This window comes from Telmatherina bonti, assembly GCF_933228915.1.
Source record: "Telmatherina bonti genome assembly, chromosome: 4".
Lineage (NCBI taxonomy): Eukaryota > Metazoa > Chordata > Actinopteri > Atheriniformes > Telmatherinidae > Telmatherina > Telmatherina bonti.
Window position 1 is genome coordinate 17,890,674 of NC_136622.1, and position 18,666 is coordinate 17,909,339.

At 37.3% G+C, this 18,666-nt stretch overlaps 1 protein-coding gene across 1 annotated transcript; it reads right to left on the reverse strand.

Annotated features, from left to right (window-relative positions):
* Positions 1-115: 115 nt before the first annotated feature.
* On the reverse strand, positions 116-18,420 carry LOC306754443 (guanine nucleotide-binding protein G(s) subunit alpha-like; the record flags this gene model as incomplete). Its single annotated transcript, XM_079238462.1, has 7 exons — positions 16,763-18,420; positions 12,668-12,740; positions 6,785-6,839; positions 6,474-6,593; positions 3,268-3,365; positions 660-714; positions 116-193 (listed from the first exon to the last, which is right to left on the reverse strand). Exons 1-7 carry the CDS (start codon positions 16,899-16,901, stop codon positions 116-118), a joined length of 618 nt encoding a protein of 205 aa, XP_079094588.1. The 5' UTR covers positions 16,902-18,420.
* Positions 18,421-18,666: the final 246 nt, after the last annotated feature.

Consider the following 18,666-nt stretch of genomic DNA (forward strand, 5'->3'; position numbering starts at 1 on the left):
GAGTAATTGATCATCAGTTGAATTGTGAGTTCATTTCCTAAGGCAAAGGGTTATTTGTTTATGAAAGTGCCATATAAAATGGTAAATTTTATCTTTGTGTAGTTTCTCCTAGTACTTACTGGAAATTTACTTTGTCCACTTGGAATCTTGTCTCAAAGATCCCCGAGGTCAGTACTCTGCACCGAAGCAAATCCTATCAAATTGACACAAAACGTCAAAGAAAAGATCTTTTACGTAATTTAAAGGAATTTTCATGGTTATATTGAAAGATCTGGGCCAAAACGCACAAATGGCTTCTGTGTCCTACTTTCTAGAACAACTGATAAAACTGGGACATACTGTAAGATATTTATTTCTCCACTTTTTGGACTTTTGCAAGGCAAGTTGGAAAAAAAAATGACCCAAAACTATTAGTCTGAGACAATTTGAACATTTGAATCAAATTCCAAAGAGTACAACAAATTGCAACAAGTTGCTGTCTTAAAATTTGGGTCCAGCATATTTCTTTAACTTCCAATGTGCATGTATAATCTTAAATGTCTATTATTATTATTATTATTATTATTCCAACAGCTTAACAGTAGCATTTAAAAAAAATCTGACATTGACCACAATTTCAAAACATTTTAGTTCAAAATTCATCTGTAATATTTACACACCTGATCTGTTGGAGTGTAATCACCCTGTTTTACAATGTCGATCTTATCTAGAAAACTGAAGACAGAGACACAAAACAAGAAGATACAAGTTATTGAGCTAAAACACTTAACACGATCATGGATTTATACTGTAAAATTAACAAAGAAACTTCCACAGATAAATACATTTGTGAACTCTAGATATATCTAGAGTTTATCCCCAGATGGGGGCATCTGCCATTACTCAAATGGTCTGAGATGGTCAAAGCACAATACACTTTGGGACCTGAGTGAAAAAGAAAAAGAAAGAAAACTAAATAAAACTAAACTATATCTTTTCAAATCCTATGTAATTAAACAAAAGTAAGGAGGAGAATGGAGAGACAGAGACAGGATGAAAGCGTAGTGGCGTCTGTCTGACATTACAGAGCAAATTTCAAAAATAGCTCCCCAACACCCTGGCCTGCAGCGTGGTTACCATGGAGACACAACCACAGGCATTATTAATAGTATATCAGTTCCCAATCTTGTGCAGCTGGAGTTGCTCCAGAGACAAGACAGATGGATGGAGATTCAGAAACAGAAGACAGAAGAGGGGTGAAAGAAAACAAGAGCTGTATGAGTTTGTGTTTTTTTGTGCTGGATGTGTCAGCGAGAAGGGGGGCTGTAACAAAATTTTGGACTGTACCATCTCAACTACCTGAGGGAGATTTGGTCTTTTTTTGTTTTGTAAATTCCTCATTAGAACTCTTAACAGATCAAATTAATCTACAGGCCTAACTAATATGCATGTTGCATTAAACAAGGGTTATGAAATGATAAGAAGCATTTGAGACCTCTAGGCTTGTAGGCCAGTGCTGCAGAAAGTTACTCTTCTCAAATCCCCCACCGCCCCTCCTTCTCTAAACATCATCTTATCTGTGGATGACTCAGCTTCGGCCATGTTTGCTCCCAAACACTACAAACTGCTGCTGTTGGATGACTCCTTCACTTTGTTACTGCATTTTGCTTTAGAAATGTGAGCAACACAGAACTCTGCAATTTAACATGAGCTGTTAACAACAGATTGAAGACACTCTGGTGTGGTTAATGTTTCAAATAAATGTCTAAATGTTTATGATCACTACCAAGAGTTTGTTTTAAACTAATCTGTCTTGACCCACATTTGTTAGGATTTCTGAACGTTCATATACTACTCACAATATTTATGAGCACTGAAATGATTAAATACATTTGGTAATTACAAATATTGGCTCAGTGCAATGGCACAATAATTGATTGTTTGATGACAGAGAATCACAGAGAAAAGCAAAGTAAAATGTTACTCATGGATACTGATCATATTTCTGAAACCTGTCAAGAATAAAGGGTGGTAAGCTCCAGCAGCCACTAGATGTTGCTAAATAGCCAAATCTTTATAATTTTCACTTTAATGTTTAGTACTTATTCTACTATACTTGATTCAGCTGAATAGTAATTGAGAGATAGGACTCTAAGGCTGGTTAATGCCTTTCTAGACTGTTTCAAGACCTTATTGGAAAAGGTAATGGAGGTAAGGAAGATGGCAAAGGACATCGGGAAGAACTTGGAAGACAACCACAATGACGCTAACCTGAGATTATTTGTGGATCCACAATATGGAATTTACAGCATCTTAATAATTATTGTGCAGATTATAATGTAGGTATTTAATCTATTGAGGTTCAATCTCATTATTAAACAGAAACTGTCGTTTTAGTATTTTAATATATAAAATATTACTTTATTGTGAAATTTTGAAATTAAGAAAACAAAAAAAAACCAGCTTGAAAGTGTAAGATGTCATAGGCTGCTCACAATCAAAACATGGTCCTCAGAATAATCCTCAGGAATGAAAGCTAGTAAAACTAGAAAACATAACTGAGCATCAAGGAAGGATCTCCTTTCTGTTGTAAAGGACACTCCTATGATAAAAGAGATAATAAAAAAAAGCTCTGATGGTGCTTTCCTTATAGTTTAGAAAATTCAAACAGCTCGTATCAAGGCTGCATTCAACCTTCCTAAACCAAACAGCTCGTTTGAATGGACCCTCTGGTTGTAAAGTACTGATAGGAGAAAACTTTGTGGTAAAAGAAATATGGCTCAAAGATTTATTTGTAATTATCCAGGTTTCAGGTCGGTTTTTCTGTAACTAGTTTAGAGCCATACAAAGTATAGCTACATGTTGATGGTCAACTGGTTGTGAACGTCGTTATCATGAAAGGCAGTAAGTGAAAACGATCATCAGCAGATATAACCTTACATTCAGCACATATGCCCCTAAAGCTCATCTTCTGCCACCACATTGTACACTTGAAATATGTGGCATTTCAAAAACAGTTCAGGTCATCTCGATAATTTTATGCACCATAAAAAACAAAATCCAGCAATATTGCCAAAGTGGTAAAGAAACAACTGCTTCACATGCAGGAGTTGAAGTCATATAAGTGATAGGAATGTTCGTTCAGTAAGCCGAACCATTTCCAGTGACAACAAATACTAAACATGAGAAACTTAATAAAAATCATCACATATGAAAGGCTGTTCCATGGCATTTAAAAATGGCAAAGGTGCCTAAGAATTGGTATTAAGTCGGCAGAAAATGACTTACTATTGTGCGCAGTCAATTAACTGGTACTCGTTGGATCTTTCGTAGCATGCTCGGACCCCTTCATCCTGCCACAATGTCTTTGCATGATCGTAAAACTCCTGGGGAGAAAGGGAACCAGAAAAATATGATTGACAGAAGCTAGAACTGGAGAACACCAATGGCAGGTTGTGAGATTAATATGTTCATTCTTCCTGCTGAGCAAATTTCCCAGTTTAATCCAAAGACCTGGATAAAAAAACATAGGCCATGAGAAAGAAGGGGTGAATCTCTTTTTAGTGAAAATTTTTGTTTACATAGAGACCTTTTTGGTTAACAGTGTCAACCAAGCAAATCAAAGAAAAGACATGTCACTACAAGTAAGAGACATGCTGTGTGTTCACTGTGCACTCAATATGACAGGAATGACAGCCAATCAAAAATATGACAAGGCTTTCTGTTGTCTGTGAGGTGTGTCTGAGGTCATCAGGTACACTGTGTTTTTGTTGACACCATATGCAATGTACGTTGTGCCTGGACGATGCTTGTGTACATGTCTGCAAAGGTAAATAGCGGTGAAGGCATGGAGAGACACATGACAACTCAGACTTACTAAAATGTTAGCATCAATTAGCATCCCCTCCAAAATAAAACTTAAATATGTATGCAGGTCTTTAAATTACTGCACAATTGATAAAAATATTAAAACCAACTACATTTATCGCAACAGGCTGCAATCTTTAACTTCTAACTGTCTGCTCTACCAGCTGATAGAGCAAAACTTTCAATAACTCAAATGAATCTTATAAAAATTTGTGGAAGTACACCTTCCTGAGCCTTCTCTACCACTTGGGCTGGATATATACTGACAAAAATAAGTGTTTGCTAACCAGTTCCTGTTTCAAGTTTGATTGATTCACTTTGGCCATTATTAGATGTAATTTCAACTGTTTGCTAAGTAAAACTGATTCTTATTTTTGTTCCTAAAAGATGACAACGGAAAAAACTTTATGAAGCCCATGAGTGCACAGACACTCACACACACACACACACACACACACACACACACACACACACACACACACACACACACACACACACACACACACACACAATAAAAGTAGTTTCCAATGACAAACAAAAACATTGTTGCCATTCTGCTTTGAAACCTGGAAAGTATGTAAAGCTTGCCCAAACAAGTCAACCCAAAAAACAAGTAAAGTCAATCAGCAAAAGATGAACAACAACAAATAAAAGCTTTTCAATAACAGTGCAATACAATGCACAGATGAGAAAGTCTCGTCAGTAAAAACCCACACATCTGATTCCTAACAGCAGATGTGGCTTAATGAATTGCTGCAGAGTTAAACTGTCTGCTCAGAAACTATCACTCAGAGGAGTGGGAGCTCATTGCCGCCTTCCTCATAAATAAATCTATGAATCAATATCAGATGAAGTTGGTATTTGTCTTCAAATTGAGTTTGTTTATTTCTTTATTGTTAAACATTCATTTTACAAGCCATGTAACCAGAAATATCATACACATCTCAGAAGTTTTGACACAAAATGGCAGAATTAAGGTGTCTTACCCCCTTCACCAGTGTGACACATCACAACTGGTTATGTTACAAGAAATCATTTTTTGACAATAATGAATGCATATATTATAATAAATAACCAATTTTGTAGCTGTATAATGTATCCTAAAATTATGAAATATACTGATTAATGTATGTATTCCCAGCAGGCCCGAGGGGGGCACAAGTTAGTGTTCTTTGAGGGTCAGTCTTGAGCCTGAATGAATGCATGGGAAGGAAGGGAATCTGGCATAAAACATGTGTCAAGGAAAACGTGAGAATACGGCTTATGTACCACACTGGTAGGTGGGAGTAGGTGTTTTGCTGTGGCTACCCCCTGAGAAAGGGACAAAGCCGAAAGAAAAGGATGAGGGAAGGGAGGAGAAGGAGGAATGTATGCATTCTCAAGCCCAATCAGTTGCTAAATCACCTATGGCCTGATAGGTGCTGGGATAAGCTTCAACACTCCTCATGTCAGGGACATTGAGAGAGAAATAACTTTCATTTTGCCCTGTTTTTCCTGTATTTGACAGTATGTGACATGGACGTAGGTACGTGCACAGTCACACACATTAACACATATTACCTTATTGACACACATGCATGATCAATTCAAATAAATACTACTTCTTTAAAAAGTTCTTTTAAATCTTACTGTTTTTTCCTGCTTTTGTCATTTTCATTATAATTACTTTTAAATGTTAAAACTTTTGTTTGTTGCTGTATTATGCAAACACTATTTATGTGATGCCCATCTCTATTTTTTTTATTTTTCCCTTGCTCATTTATTATAATGTTATGCCAGTGTGATACACCTTGCTGTGTACAATTATTTCTACATCATGTTTTGTCTAACATAAAAAAGTTAGGGGAGGAGAGGGCACTTTAGCATAAATATAAGAGTATCACACCTTCCCTAACAAGTCAGCATCGCTAATCAACATCTCAAGCACCAGCGTATTTCAGGTCTGACTTAAGAACATTGTTTAGTGTGCTTTAATTTTAACGTGAACTCATATTTGGTTACATGGAGGCAGATGCCTCCATGATGACATTAAGAACAGGTAAGACTGAGTGAACAGAAAATTAAATTAACCTCGGCCCCACAGGTGACAGTGGATGAAAACTGAGGCTTTGCAATTTAGTCTCTTGGTGAGGACAATTAGTTAATGGGAACATCCCAGTGAGAATACTAAACCCACACAGACAATACCCATTGGGTCATTAGCAAACCTCTGTGTTGGTAACGGAGTCTCTGGTTGGATCAGACAAGATTTGAAACACATCCTAAATTAAACTTTGCCATCTCATCAACTCTTCAGAGGTAACAAGTTTCTAATGGTCGCTGAAAGTTAAATGCTTTTGGAATGCCCTAAGATCAAGTACAGTAGGCTCAAACTGAATTACATGGTCACATGACACCCTTGAGCCATAGGAATTTTGTTTTGTCATCCATTTAAACTGCACAAAGATTGAGCTCTATTAGGTTCACTATACATTTATAATCTAGTTCAACTAGCATCATAAACATGTAGGATGATCAACACAGCCAAAACGTGAGCAGACAGTGAAATATTTTCTCCATAAGAAATATTGGGATTGTATGGGTGTGGGTGTTTGTGTCCACATCTCCAGTGATATTGTGCTACTCACGGATGGAAACTCAAAATCCTTCTGGTTAACAAGGTTGAGGACGTATTCGATCCGGTACTGGTTTTCTGGACTTGCCAGCTGCACTGGTGGTGTAAGGGAGCTCATGGCTGTTACGATGGTCTGTTACAAACACATAAATCCAAATAAAATACACCAAAATGTAAAAGGAGAGTATAGTTTAAAAGAAAACTGGAGAAAAGGAGACAGCTTGCAAAGTCTTCTAACATGTATAAAATGGAAAGTAGATTCCAGTTTAAGCATCTAAAGCAGTTACTAGAAGCAGCATACAGGTTGTGAACAGAGACACTTACCTCAATAGCCTCTTTAATATTATTCTTGATGTCTTGAATTTTCTGCTTTTTTTCTCTGAAACAGAAAACAGGTGTCAATTTATTTTAGTCTGTGTGGCAAAAAAGAAAGAAAACTGTATCTACTGTAAATACATTTTATGATTCAACGTGAAAAATACCAAAATTTGGTCAACTGATTTAAATCAACTTTAACAAGAAACAGTTTAACTCACACATATTGAAACATTGTTGAAAGAATATATGTTAAAGTAATTTAAGAAGAGATTAGTATTCCCATCACAATACACAACACCAAGTTTGTTTTGATCTGGAAGGGTAGGCAGACCTTCACTGGCACGCGTGGTGGAGAAATTATGTCTGCTGAGAAAGATAGCTGTGTGTACAAGACATTTGGGACTCTCTGTGACAGAAATGTTTCTAATAAAGGCAACCAAGAGCCAGTTAGTCTAACTTTCACCTTGACCATGCCAGGACATCAGTGAATTGTGTTTACAATACTTTACATCAGTGCTGATGGGCAAGTTGAACCTCATAGTTCTGTGCTTGTTTCACATTTCAAACAAATGATGCCACACTGGTTCAAATAGATAAAATTTCAGAACTTTTGAATCAATATTGCAATTTAGAATGATTTTCTCATAAAGTTAATGAAAAAGGTGGAGTTTTTCCTTTGGTACCAAGGCAAAAATGGAGCAATTTTTCCACAGCCGTCATTCAAGAGAAAATCTTTGTTACCGCTTTTTGTCCTAAAAATACTTTTGGAGTTACTTGAACCCCCCCCCCCCCAAATAAAACCCCAAAACTCTAAAAATACAAAATAACAATGTCTCAAACAAACTGGACACACACACCCTGCCGCAAAGCTTCCATGTTACTGTATGGCTATTTACAAGCTTTGGTTAAAGTGGAGCCAGATTACTTTCCTTTTTCAAAGGAAAATCACCTCTGAAGTCATTCTACACTGATGGAAGAAAGAAAGAATGAAACAAAAGCGCAAGACAGAGCTTATCAGGTTAGGAAGGAGATTGAGAAGGCCCTGTTTACATTTTCAACCTGATAGTCATTATAAATCACATGGGGTTGTGTGTGTACACTCTCCAGTCTTGAGATCACTCTCAGCCTCCATGCTTCAGCCCCCCACCCCACCCATCTCTTTTTTGTTTTGGGGGTTAAGATGTAACATTATCTTACAGTACTCACTCTCGAATAGTCTTTCTTGGCATAAGAAAACAGGGTTTGGAGTCAAGTATCCTCACTGCAGTCACCACATTCATAGATTTTGACCCAAATTAAGAACCTTTCATCTTTGGTTTAAGACAAATTATTACCTCTTGGAATGTTTTCCCTACACTTAAAGTAACTCAAGTTATCAGCTCATCTCACTCCACATTAACATACACAGAGGTGTGATGCCAAAGAGAAGCAGATAAGAACAACTAATGGTATCATAAATAACATAATAACAGTGCAGTTATGATTACTGGTGACTCACATTGAGCCAAAGTGAAAAAAGCACAAATAAATTAGGTGCATTTTTGACTGATTAGGCTACTAGTTTGTTGCATTTGAACCTATAGATATTAGCATAACATTTTAAACAGAGTGCATCATAATACAGATTTTATTTAACAAAAACACACACTGAAGAGAACAGCAACAAGCCCGGCCGCTTGAAACTTTTTTTTTTTTTTTTTTAAAGCTAAAACTTAGGTACCCCCGGCTTAAAATTATGGTGCTTGTTGACCCCTTTTCCCCATCTCTCCACTCCCGACCAATCCAAGCAGATGGTTGACTACCCTGACTGGTACCGCGGGATGTTTTCCTCTCCACTGCCACCCTTTGACTGGTGCTCACAATCAGGGCATGAATTAAATCAATGATACTATGAAATATACTGCTTAACTTAGCAGCATAACTTTTTTTTTTTATTATTTTTTTAAACAAATTGGCTTATAAAGAAACATAATATACATACATAATTACCATAAATTTGACTAATGTGGATCACATAATGGATTTGTTTTAGTTTGATTATAACTGGACTACAATGAAGTACAATGAATTGGTGCTATACATTAAGCTAAATTTAAATGAACAAATTAAAAATAAAAACAACCAAATTTCTCCAAGCAGGTGTACGCAGGGGTCAAACGGGCTTTTTTTCCCCACTTGAAAGTGCATGGTAAAGGTGTGTTTTTACCTACCCAGAAATGATCGAGAAGGCTGTTCATTTGCTTATTATGTCCTGATTGAACTATTATAAATAACTGAACTGCTAATTGCTAACTATTGAAATATATCATTGTCTAAATTCCATTATTTTAAACATGAAAATACATTATAAAAAGCATCATAGATAGAACTTTGATCACTTTAATTATATATATTTTATATATATATATATATATATATATATATATATATATATATATATATATATATATATATATATATCACTAAAGTGATCATGAGATCACTAAAGTTCTTTCTGCCTCTGAGAAGTCTGCTCATTTTCAATATTATGGATATGACATGTATTTCTTAAATTAAGATTTTTGGATTTCCAACAGTTTTATTTCCCAAAAGAGAGAGAAAACGAAATGAAAAAGGCCTCTATTGTCTCAACTCTGACCATTTCAAAGCTCCTGTGGTGAGACTGGTAGTTAACCATCTTGCCCATGAGGAGTTCAATCATCACTCTTACAAGAAAATGTAGAACTGGATCATTCTTTCTTTCATCTTCCCAAATCTGACCAGCAGCAGTAACCATCAGTCTTCTGGTCACAAGGCAATTACTCTGAATTTACCACACTTCTCAGTCCATTCACCCAAACATCTTTTATCACAGACATCACTGGACCCTTTATGTCTTAGATCAGTGCATTCGTGTCCTGCTTGAGGCTTGGGTTCATATAAATATTACAAGGCTTACGATGTAAAGCCTCACAAGCAAGTAACAAATAATACCATTGTTTTAAAGATTGGTTTTAGCATAACTTCAGTAAAAGAATTAAATCAGTGTAGCACATCTGACTACACAGTCAAACTTGTATGGAACAACTAAATTATGTGGAAGTGCTCCAGTTTATAGACGTGTTTCTGTGCAACTTCATCACAGAAGTCCATGGACAGCTAAGATGAAGAAAGCAGTGCTTAACCTGAGTTGTTTGGCAGAACCAAGCTTCTAAAGATAGATTACAAGACAAAAATTAAAGACAAAATTGGTCCATTTTCTGCTTGACTGATAACAGGCTTTCAGAAATCAGACTTTTTTGCTGGTCAAGTGAACAAACATTAGTACAGTGCATCTTTCGTATGCTGTTTTTAGTGGAGGCATATCTAGTACCCAGTGATTCTATCAGTAATGTGTAGATTGCATCTCTAAATTTCCACAAAATTGGACCAATTGCAAAAATCAGATTGAGAATCAAACTTCTCCTGCATGTAAATAGGAAGCAAACTGGTATTGGAGCTCTGCTCATGTTCATCAGTTCCTAAACTGAACATTTGCTTTGTTGTTTACCTCAGACTTTTACTATGTTTAAATAGAATTATACTAGGTTTGTAGATTTGTAACGACAAGGAAGGAAGATTTGGTAACCTGGTGCAGTTTGGGAGAAAATACTAAAGTTATTCATAGCCGATATTGTAACATTATTATATACTTTTAATTTGAATCAATAATTATAAAAAATATATTTCGATTACCACAGCTAATGGAACAGATCAGAACTTCACACAAATCTGAAATGGCATAGAAATTTGTAGCCAATAGATTTCTACACAGTTTCTCTCTCACACACACAGTTCAGTGTTGTAGAGTCACGCACTGGGTCATATGCTCTAGTCTGCCTTAGGTGATGATTTTCTAATGTAACCTTGTAAAGAGGCTTCCGTCTCACTCCCAGCTTTGCAACTAAGCTAAATGACAATTATAAGTAGTAATTTCCTTATTGATTCTTGTGCTAAATCCTAATGCTCAATGATTTTAAATATGAACTGAACAGCTACATCAAATCACATTGCATGACTGGGACTGAATAGTGTTGACCAACAGGCATCCATGTTTGCTGTACAAGGAATAGACCTACTAATTAAAACACTTCTTTTATTTACCTGATAATAATGATAATGTATAAATAATTTCATAGTGCAAGCTATAAATTAGTTTTACTCTTGTAGAAAGTAAAACCTCTTTATCTACTCTGCAGAGGCCTGACTAACCAACAGCATGCTGTTCTCAAGATGAAACAAACAACCAAACAACAACAACATGCCATTCATTACTGGGAAAGGTAATTGTGAACTAAATTTATATTGGTTTGGTTGGGTAAAGTGGTCAAAGATAATACTGAATTGCTGTAGGGGGCATCTCATTTGAGCTTCCTAAAATGTTCACACTTAAGAAACCAAGACCACATCCTGATAGGTTGACAAAGCTGTCTCATTTGAAAACACTCGGAAAAGGGAATTTAACTGTGTTAAATTAACTAGAGCACTACAGAAAAGCAGAAATTATTTATTTAAAAAAAAGATAAACTACTGAATGATCTGATATGAATAAATTACATTTATGCCTCTTGCTTTGAAAGTGGAAAGGTTTTCCTCTATAAGTCTTGTGTGCAAGCCCACTGTTCTGCTCAATATTGGAACAATTTTAGAATAGTACCTGAGGTTTTCCTAACAGTGCTGACATCAAATTGAAGAGAAAACTTGAGTGAGCTGACCTAGAACCTTATTAATAAAAAAAAAAAAAAAAAAAAAAAATTGGTCAATTTAGGAAATAAGTATTAATAACCACACCTATTTATGGTAGCAGTCAGTGAAACTTTGCTGATTCATATTTAGGAAATAGCACAACTGGTGTTAACGGGTTAATTGTGTTGAGGGTCTCAATACTTTATTAGAGACATGGGCCTTGAAGACAAATGGCAACTATATTATTAAGCCCTTTTTTTCAAGTTGTATTTACGTTTTGATGTGAAATGCCAACGTTTTTACATTCATGGGACACATACATGGACTACGGCTGAATTTTAAGTGGACAGTTGCATCATGAAGGCGACTGCAGGCAATGTAACAGTCTGCCATGTTGACTCATCCAGTCATAACCGTATGTTAGGGAGGACTATGGCAAATGAGGCAAAAACTGCTGATCTCCTTCAGACAAACGACAGGCAACATTTGTGCGTGTGAAATTTCAACCTCTTTTATGTAGATGTGCACATGGGGGCTTGCGACGCAACATAAATTAGAAAAATTTGCAACTTTTTTCGCTTGGACCAAAACAAACCGGCGAAGGTTCACTGACTGATCACTTGACCCTGGATTTTTCTGGATCAGCTTTGAAGTCTGCCTTTAAATGATGATATTCACAATGCTGTTTCCTTGTTTTAAAATATGATGGACCCAGAGCTGTTGTTCTCTTTTGCCAAGTACAATTAACAGCAAGATTTCTGTCAATTCAAACAAAATCTCCTGACTCTTCATCTTTGATGCTTCATCTGTCATGTCCTGCTTTGAAATGCCAAAATTCCCTCCAATGTCAGAATCAATCAAATTTCTGGGCGACAAGTGATCAGAGAGCGTGACATGCAACACTGCCGCTGTTGCTGCTGCTTGTTGTGTCCAGTGTGTTGGGTTTCACTTGGGTGGCAATGAATTTTCCCTGTTGCTCTTGTTTGCAGCCCCCTATGTGTCAAACCCATCAGTCAGGCTTTTCTTTTGGCTGTTCTTTGTGATAGCCAGACAGAATGCAAAGATCTAGTCTGGAATTGGTATTTTCCACAAAACAAGTCAACATGGTTCTTGATCTTAAAGGAATAAAGCACTGAGTCAATAATGCTACTGCTCAATTACTTGTAGGTGTTCATTCATACTCACTCTGCATTGAAGCCATTGACATGCAAGATCCTCATCTGTTTTACTATGGTGCTCTTTCCTGACTCTCCAGCTCCTGAAAAACGATAAAGGACATGTGAACATAAATATACTGACACACATACAGCTGAGATATGACTATTTGAGCTGTTGATGACAATGATGTATGTAAAGCTTTGGACAAATAGACAAAAAAAGACTAAGTAGGTTATGTCTAACATGATTAACACAAGATGAAGTAACTATATTTTTAAATTTTTGTTTTTAGAAAGAATACATGCTTTAGACTTTCCCATAAAACAATAAAAATAATAGGTGCTTATGGTTTTATTGACACATTATAAAAGCTTAAATCTCAGCATGTGAAAAAGAAAATTCACCAACGAGATGCCTCAGGTTAAAATATTATATGGGTTCATCAATGGGCCTTTGCCTTTTATAATGTCTGTAATCACCATCAATGCAAACTCAGCTGACCACAGTGTGCCAGATTTTGAAAGGTGGTTTCTCTAAGCAGTAGTGTCAAGATTCTAGTTTGCATGTGTCACAAGATTGTATGTCTGCTTGGACAGTGAAACTTTCATCTTGTATCGTTAAACAAACAAACAGCGCTTTCAAACCTCAGGATCTTCATTCTTCCACTGATGCTAACAACTATCTTCTAACAAACATGAAAGATAATCATGTACCCTTTATGTCCTGTACAAAAAAGGTGTTGATAGACTGTAAAAACAAGCAAGACTAAGCAATTATTGGATATGACCCAGTACCATCAGTAAGATTTATAATATACCCAGGAATCATTCAGCAGGATCAGAGAAAACCCAATCATACAGTCAGAACCAAAAGAACCACCTTCAGTGACAAGAGCAACTTCTTCAGTATAGTCAGCTCCCATGGTGCCTCAATTTTCATATCTGACTGCAGGCAACTTAGATCCACAGAAAAGCCAAGAACCCAATGTGCCATGAAGTTTGAAAAACTAAAGGCAGCACTTGGTCACATAAAGCACTGAATTCAGCTGGTGGCTTGTGGCCTTGCTAGTTAGCCATATGCGACACTTAACTAAATGTGTGAGTCTGATGTAAGAATGAAACTCACAACTCTTGTTCTGTAAAGTCACACCAGCTGCATGCACAAGAAATGTGATGAATAAATTACTTCGGTTCACTATTTGAGTTGCAACTATTTTGCACTGCCCAATGTCTGTCCTGTGTCAGAGGGACATGTTTTTATTTCTTTTTCTTCTTCTCTACAGCTAAGATAAAGCTAAGAATCACGCATCTCTCAAAAAAGACACAAAAATAGTTTGTACTTCAAAGCTTAAACACTTGTGAAGCTTATAAAAAGGGCTATTCAAACAAACACAAATCTACACTAATCATTTAAGCTCATACTGAGTCTCTAAAATGTCAATAATAATACTGGATATTTTCAATAAATGCACTTTTTTCTTTTTACACAAACGGTATAATTATTTTAATATGAACCCAACTCTGATGTCAAGTGTTGATTGCACATCCATGAAAGAATGAACAAGAAAGACATTAAAAGTTTAATAACCCCTTTTTGATAAATTTAAGTTGGTAAATATAACAAAGTAACTAACTTTGTCTTATGCCCACAAACTTCTGCACACACTGTCTAAACTTGGAGGATTGACTAAGTTAAAGAAGAGGTTCAAAGAAATCGTCAACATTTTATACATTGGGATGATTTAGCCTGGGTTTCACATTCATGGGATGCATTTGTGGTCACAGAAGAGTCTGTGGTATGACACTGGTGGTTCGGCATGCATACCAAAAACTTATAACATCATGTTCTGAAATCTGACTTATAACCTCATGTAACAGTATCTGTTCCCTTGTTTCTCCCCAATCTTTCCATCTTTTCCCACACTGCATTGTCAGATGGTAAGGAAACAGTAACAAGATACAAAATAGCTACATCACACTGTAAAGTACAATATTGTAGTGCTAACTTACACCACTCAGATTTACAACCAGTCTTTTTCATCCAAAATGACAAAAATATAAAATTCTGGGTGAATTTTTCAACATGCCACAATAAAAAAAACCTCTAAATTGTTCATAAGCCTCATTATGGGATAATTAAGTAGCAGGCAGAGAAGGCCGACCAGGTTAGGCTGTTGGTATGCTTTCTGAATATGTCAAATTTCCTTGATAATGACAACCTGAACTTACCATTTCAATGACCAGAGGGAAGTCATAAACTCTAAACAGTGGCAGAATATAACACTGCTGGATTTAATTTATTGCACCTCAATAACTGATAAGTATAGGAGCGCATCCAGAAAACATTTATGCAACTTTGTATAATATATATATATATATATATATATATATATATATATATATATATATGTATATATATATACACACACACACACACATATACACACACACACACACACACACCTTTAAATCAGAAATATTATAGGGCTATTGCACTAGAATGCTCAAATTTTAACAAGTAGCTTTAATTATGAACAGAAAATGTAACTTTTCAAATAATCCAAACATTTGGAAAAAAAACTGATATCTCTGAAGTCATGGGATAATCAAATTATCCTTTGCTGCACTTGCAAATAGTATTTTTGTTTTACATTCATGCATCGAAAAAAATGCGTGAAGCTGAAAGGAGGTCTTCCTGAAATTTGATCACGCTGTTCCATCGCTCCGTTTGCAGCTATCACACTCCAAGTGAAAAACACACTGCTAACATGGGTCATAATCCTATTAACAGTTTAATGAGATGACAGTTAATCCAGTGAAACTGGCTGTCTAATCCAGTGATCAATTTATAATAGTAAAATCCACTCAGACTGTGAAACATAAACCAGCGATGACCACATTCAAACTTGGTACACAGGTATGCAGAGCTGGATTCTGCAAATACTGACATTTGTGTGCAAACTGCACTTACTAAACAGACTGACAATCCAAATATTTTGCTTGTATCTGGTGGCACCTGAAACTTGTCACTTGTCAGGTTTGTTATGAAAAAGATAATGATTTTCATCATGTATACAAACCAAACACAAGGTCTAGTATTTTTTTTTTTCCTGCTGGCTGCATAAAGTTGAAATTGTGACCTAGTAATGGCTTATTTTGGTTCACTCTTTAAAAATATATCCCAAAATAGGAAGACCGATAAAAAAAACCAGCCTGGAGTCCAATAAACAGTATGTTATATAATAAAAAGGAGCTCACTTTATGGCACATATCTTTGTTATGTACTTTATGTGGGCCTTGTCCTGCTTTCCTAATGTCACCACAACTTCCTCAACAACACTAATACTGGCATCATACATGATTCACCTTGATGGTATTTGATAAATTGAATGTTATGATTTTTTACAAAGAACAAGCCAGTCTAAATGAAGTAACAAACCTGTAAAAAAACAGACATGGAGGGAAGAGAGGAGTTTTTTTATGCCAAGTTTTTGTCTCTTATGCAATGTCAGACTCAGCCCACTTCCATTTAACTGGCACACACACATTTCTCCATGTTACTTCATTTACAAAGTTTCTGTGTGTTTGTTAGTCAGGTTATATACGTCTAATTATACCTTACAGGCCTCACACCCATAAACTGGCAGGTAATTTTCAGTTAAGTAAATGTTTCACACCTACAGCAGAATAAAGGCTAAAATGAATATGTTCTTCATCCATTGTTGCTGCACAGACGTATGATGTCTGAAAACTATCCATTCTTCATCTAACAATATTAATAGCACTGTTTTAATTCAAGCCAGGTCCTGGTTATCTTGATGAGCACAGGTTCTCCACTTCATATGTTTAACACTGCTTTACTGGATATTCTCAAGCCACCATATGCAATCTACATGTGGATAGATGTCTAATTTGACAGCAAGGTGCTGAAAACCCAGCACAGTGCTGCATTTTTAGCCTTATGCAATGGCTGGAACACTGTTGACAATGTTTCCCAAAACAACATCCCAGAAGGTTATGCAGTCTCAACTGTGCAAACTAAGAGGCCTTGCCTGTGAAGGAGCAAGAACAGAAAAGATCAAAGAAGAGAAGAAAGGAGGACAGAGAGAAGAATCAAACTCACCTAAAAGTAGTAGTCTGTGTGTCGCTCTGTATATCTGTTTGTCTTTTTGGAGCTGTTTCTCTATCTTTTTGTTAGCTTCTCTTTGTGCCTTCTCCTCATTTCTCTGGTCTTCGGTCTTACTGTTGCCCAAACAACCCATCTTCCCGCAAGAAAAAAGAAAAAAGTGGGGTCCAGGGGAGGAGGAGGAAGAGGAGGTGGTAGAAGTAGTGGAGGGAGGGGGATATGTAGAAAAAATAAATAAATTGAACTAGTCTAGATCTCTCGTTTAACCTGCGGATTTGGCAGCAATGTTACCCACATTTACACCGTTTAACGATCCTGGCCTGTTCCACAAGTATCCGTGGTGCCGATCAGTAGAAATTATGTGTCCATAAACGTATTTTGCTGTCAGAAAAAGGGCAGGATACTGTTGCTGACGACACGGAGGCCGCCTTCTCTGTTTGCTGAATCCTGCTCGGGCTTTTTTCCTCCTTCACGTGCACTATAGCGTTTCAATTGTTCCTTCAAAATGCTCACCCTCTGTCAGCTGGGTAAAGAACTGTAATCCACAATGCTTGTTACGATACCCAAAAGCAGAATTTCACCTCAAACGGAGGTAACAGAAACAGCGTAATTTGCATGTCCAAAAGCCCGGGTCTTGCGTCTCACTGCTGCCCGTGACAAGGAGCCGAAATCGGCGTGTCCGAAAAGCTCGCCCGTGCTATGGCGCGGCTCGTCTCCACGTCGCCTTTCATAACAAACATTTCCATAGGTGTATACTTATACTCTTTGAATATTAATCTGTCTCCCCGACAGCTGTCTTCGTCGGGGACCCAGCGGGACAGCAGGAAGGGGTATAATATTTACACCCAAACGAACTACATGTGTGATAGTCTTGCGTCCGTCGTCATCCGGCTCCTCTTTATTCCCTGCATCAAATCAGGCCAAGACAGCTCCAAACTCGCTGCGGTTGTCTTTCCGTCTGGATAATCCGCCACCTCCAATCCCAAAACAATCCAATTTCCCCTAATTTGTTTTCCTTGTTTGTGATGCCTGTTTCTGCTGTGTTATCTCCTCCAAAAGGCCTTCTCTCTCTCTGCCCTCGCTTTTGTTGCCGAAATGTGTTATCAGCTCCTCACATCACCACCAAGCCTCCAAAACTGCGCACCAATAGACTTTTCTTTTTCTTTAATTCCAGGCTCGAATCCGATGAATCCCTCCACGATGGAAAACATAATTATAAAACATGACAAACGAAAAGAAAAGGCAGACGTGACAAAGATGTAGAAATCCCTCGAAATGCATCCACGTTTCTTGCAGAAGAAAAAAAAATCAACCCCCGCTGTCAGACTCAGGTTTTACAGTCTATACATACGGTCGATATGTTTACACACCTACAGACTGTCAAACAAATAAACATTTACGTATGTTCCCCTTGAATTCGAAGTGGGAAAACAGGCTACAGGCTTGAAACTACATGTGTATTTACATTCAGAAAAAAAATAGGACGCGGGGTTGTTGTAGCAGCACATTCCCACCGTGAAGGCCGCTCCTCTCCTGGCTGTTGGGTGAAAAAGGTGAAAGACTGCAAAAAACAATTCTTGGAGGTTATTATTTTCTCCTTTTCTCTCTCTCTCTCTCTCTCGCGTTTTCTCCCTCCGAGAATAGTAGCCTACATTGAGGAGATAGACAGCGCTGAAGAGAGACACGGGGTGGGGCCACACGGCGCTCATTGAACCCTGGGAAGGAAGGACCGAAAGAGGAGGAGAGGAGAGGCCGCTGCGTTTCGTCACATGGCCGAGGCGCGGGGCTGCGTCAGCGGCGCGGCTGTGCGCAGAAAACGGCGCCCTCTTCGTAGAAAAGGACCACAAAAGGTGGGAGTCGTGCAGACCACGGGTCAAGAGCTCAACCTGGGTGGTGGATGG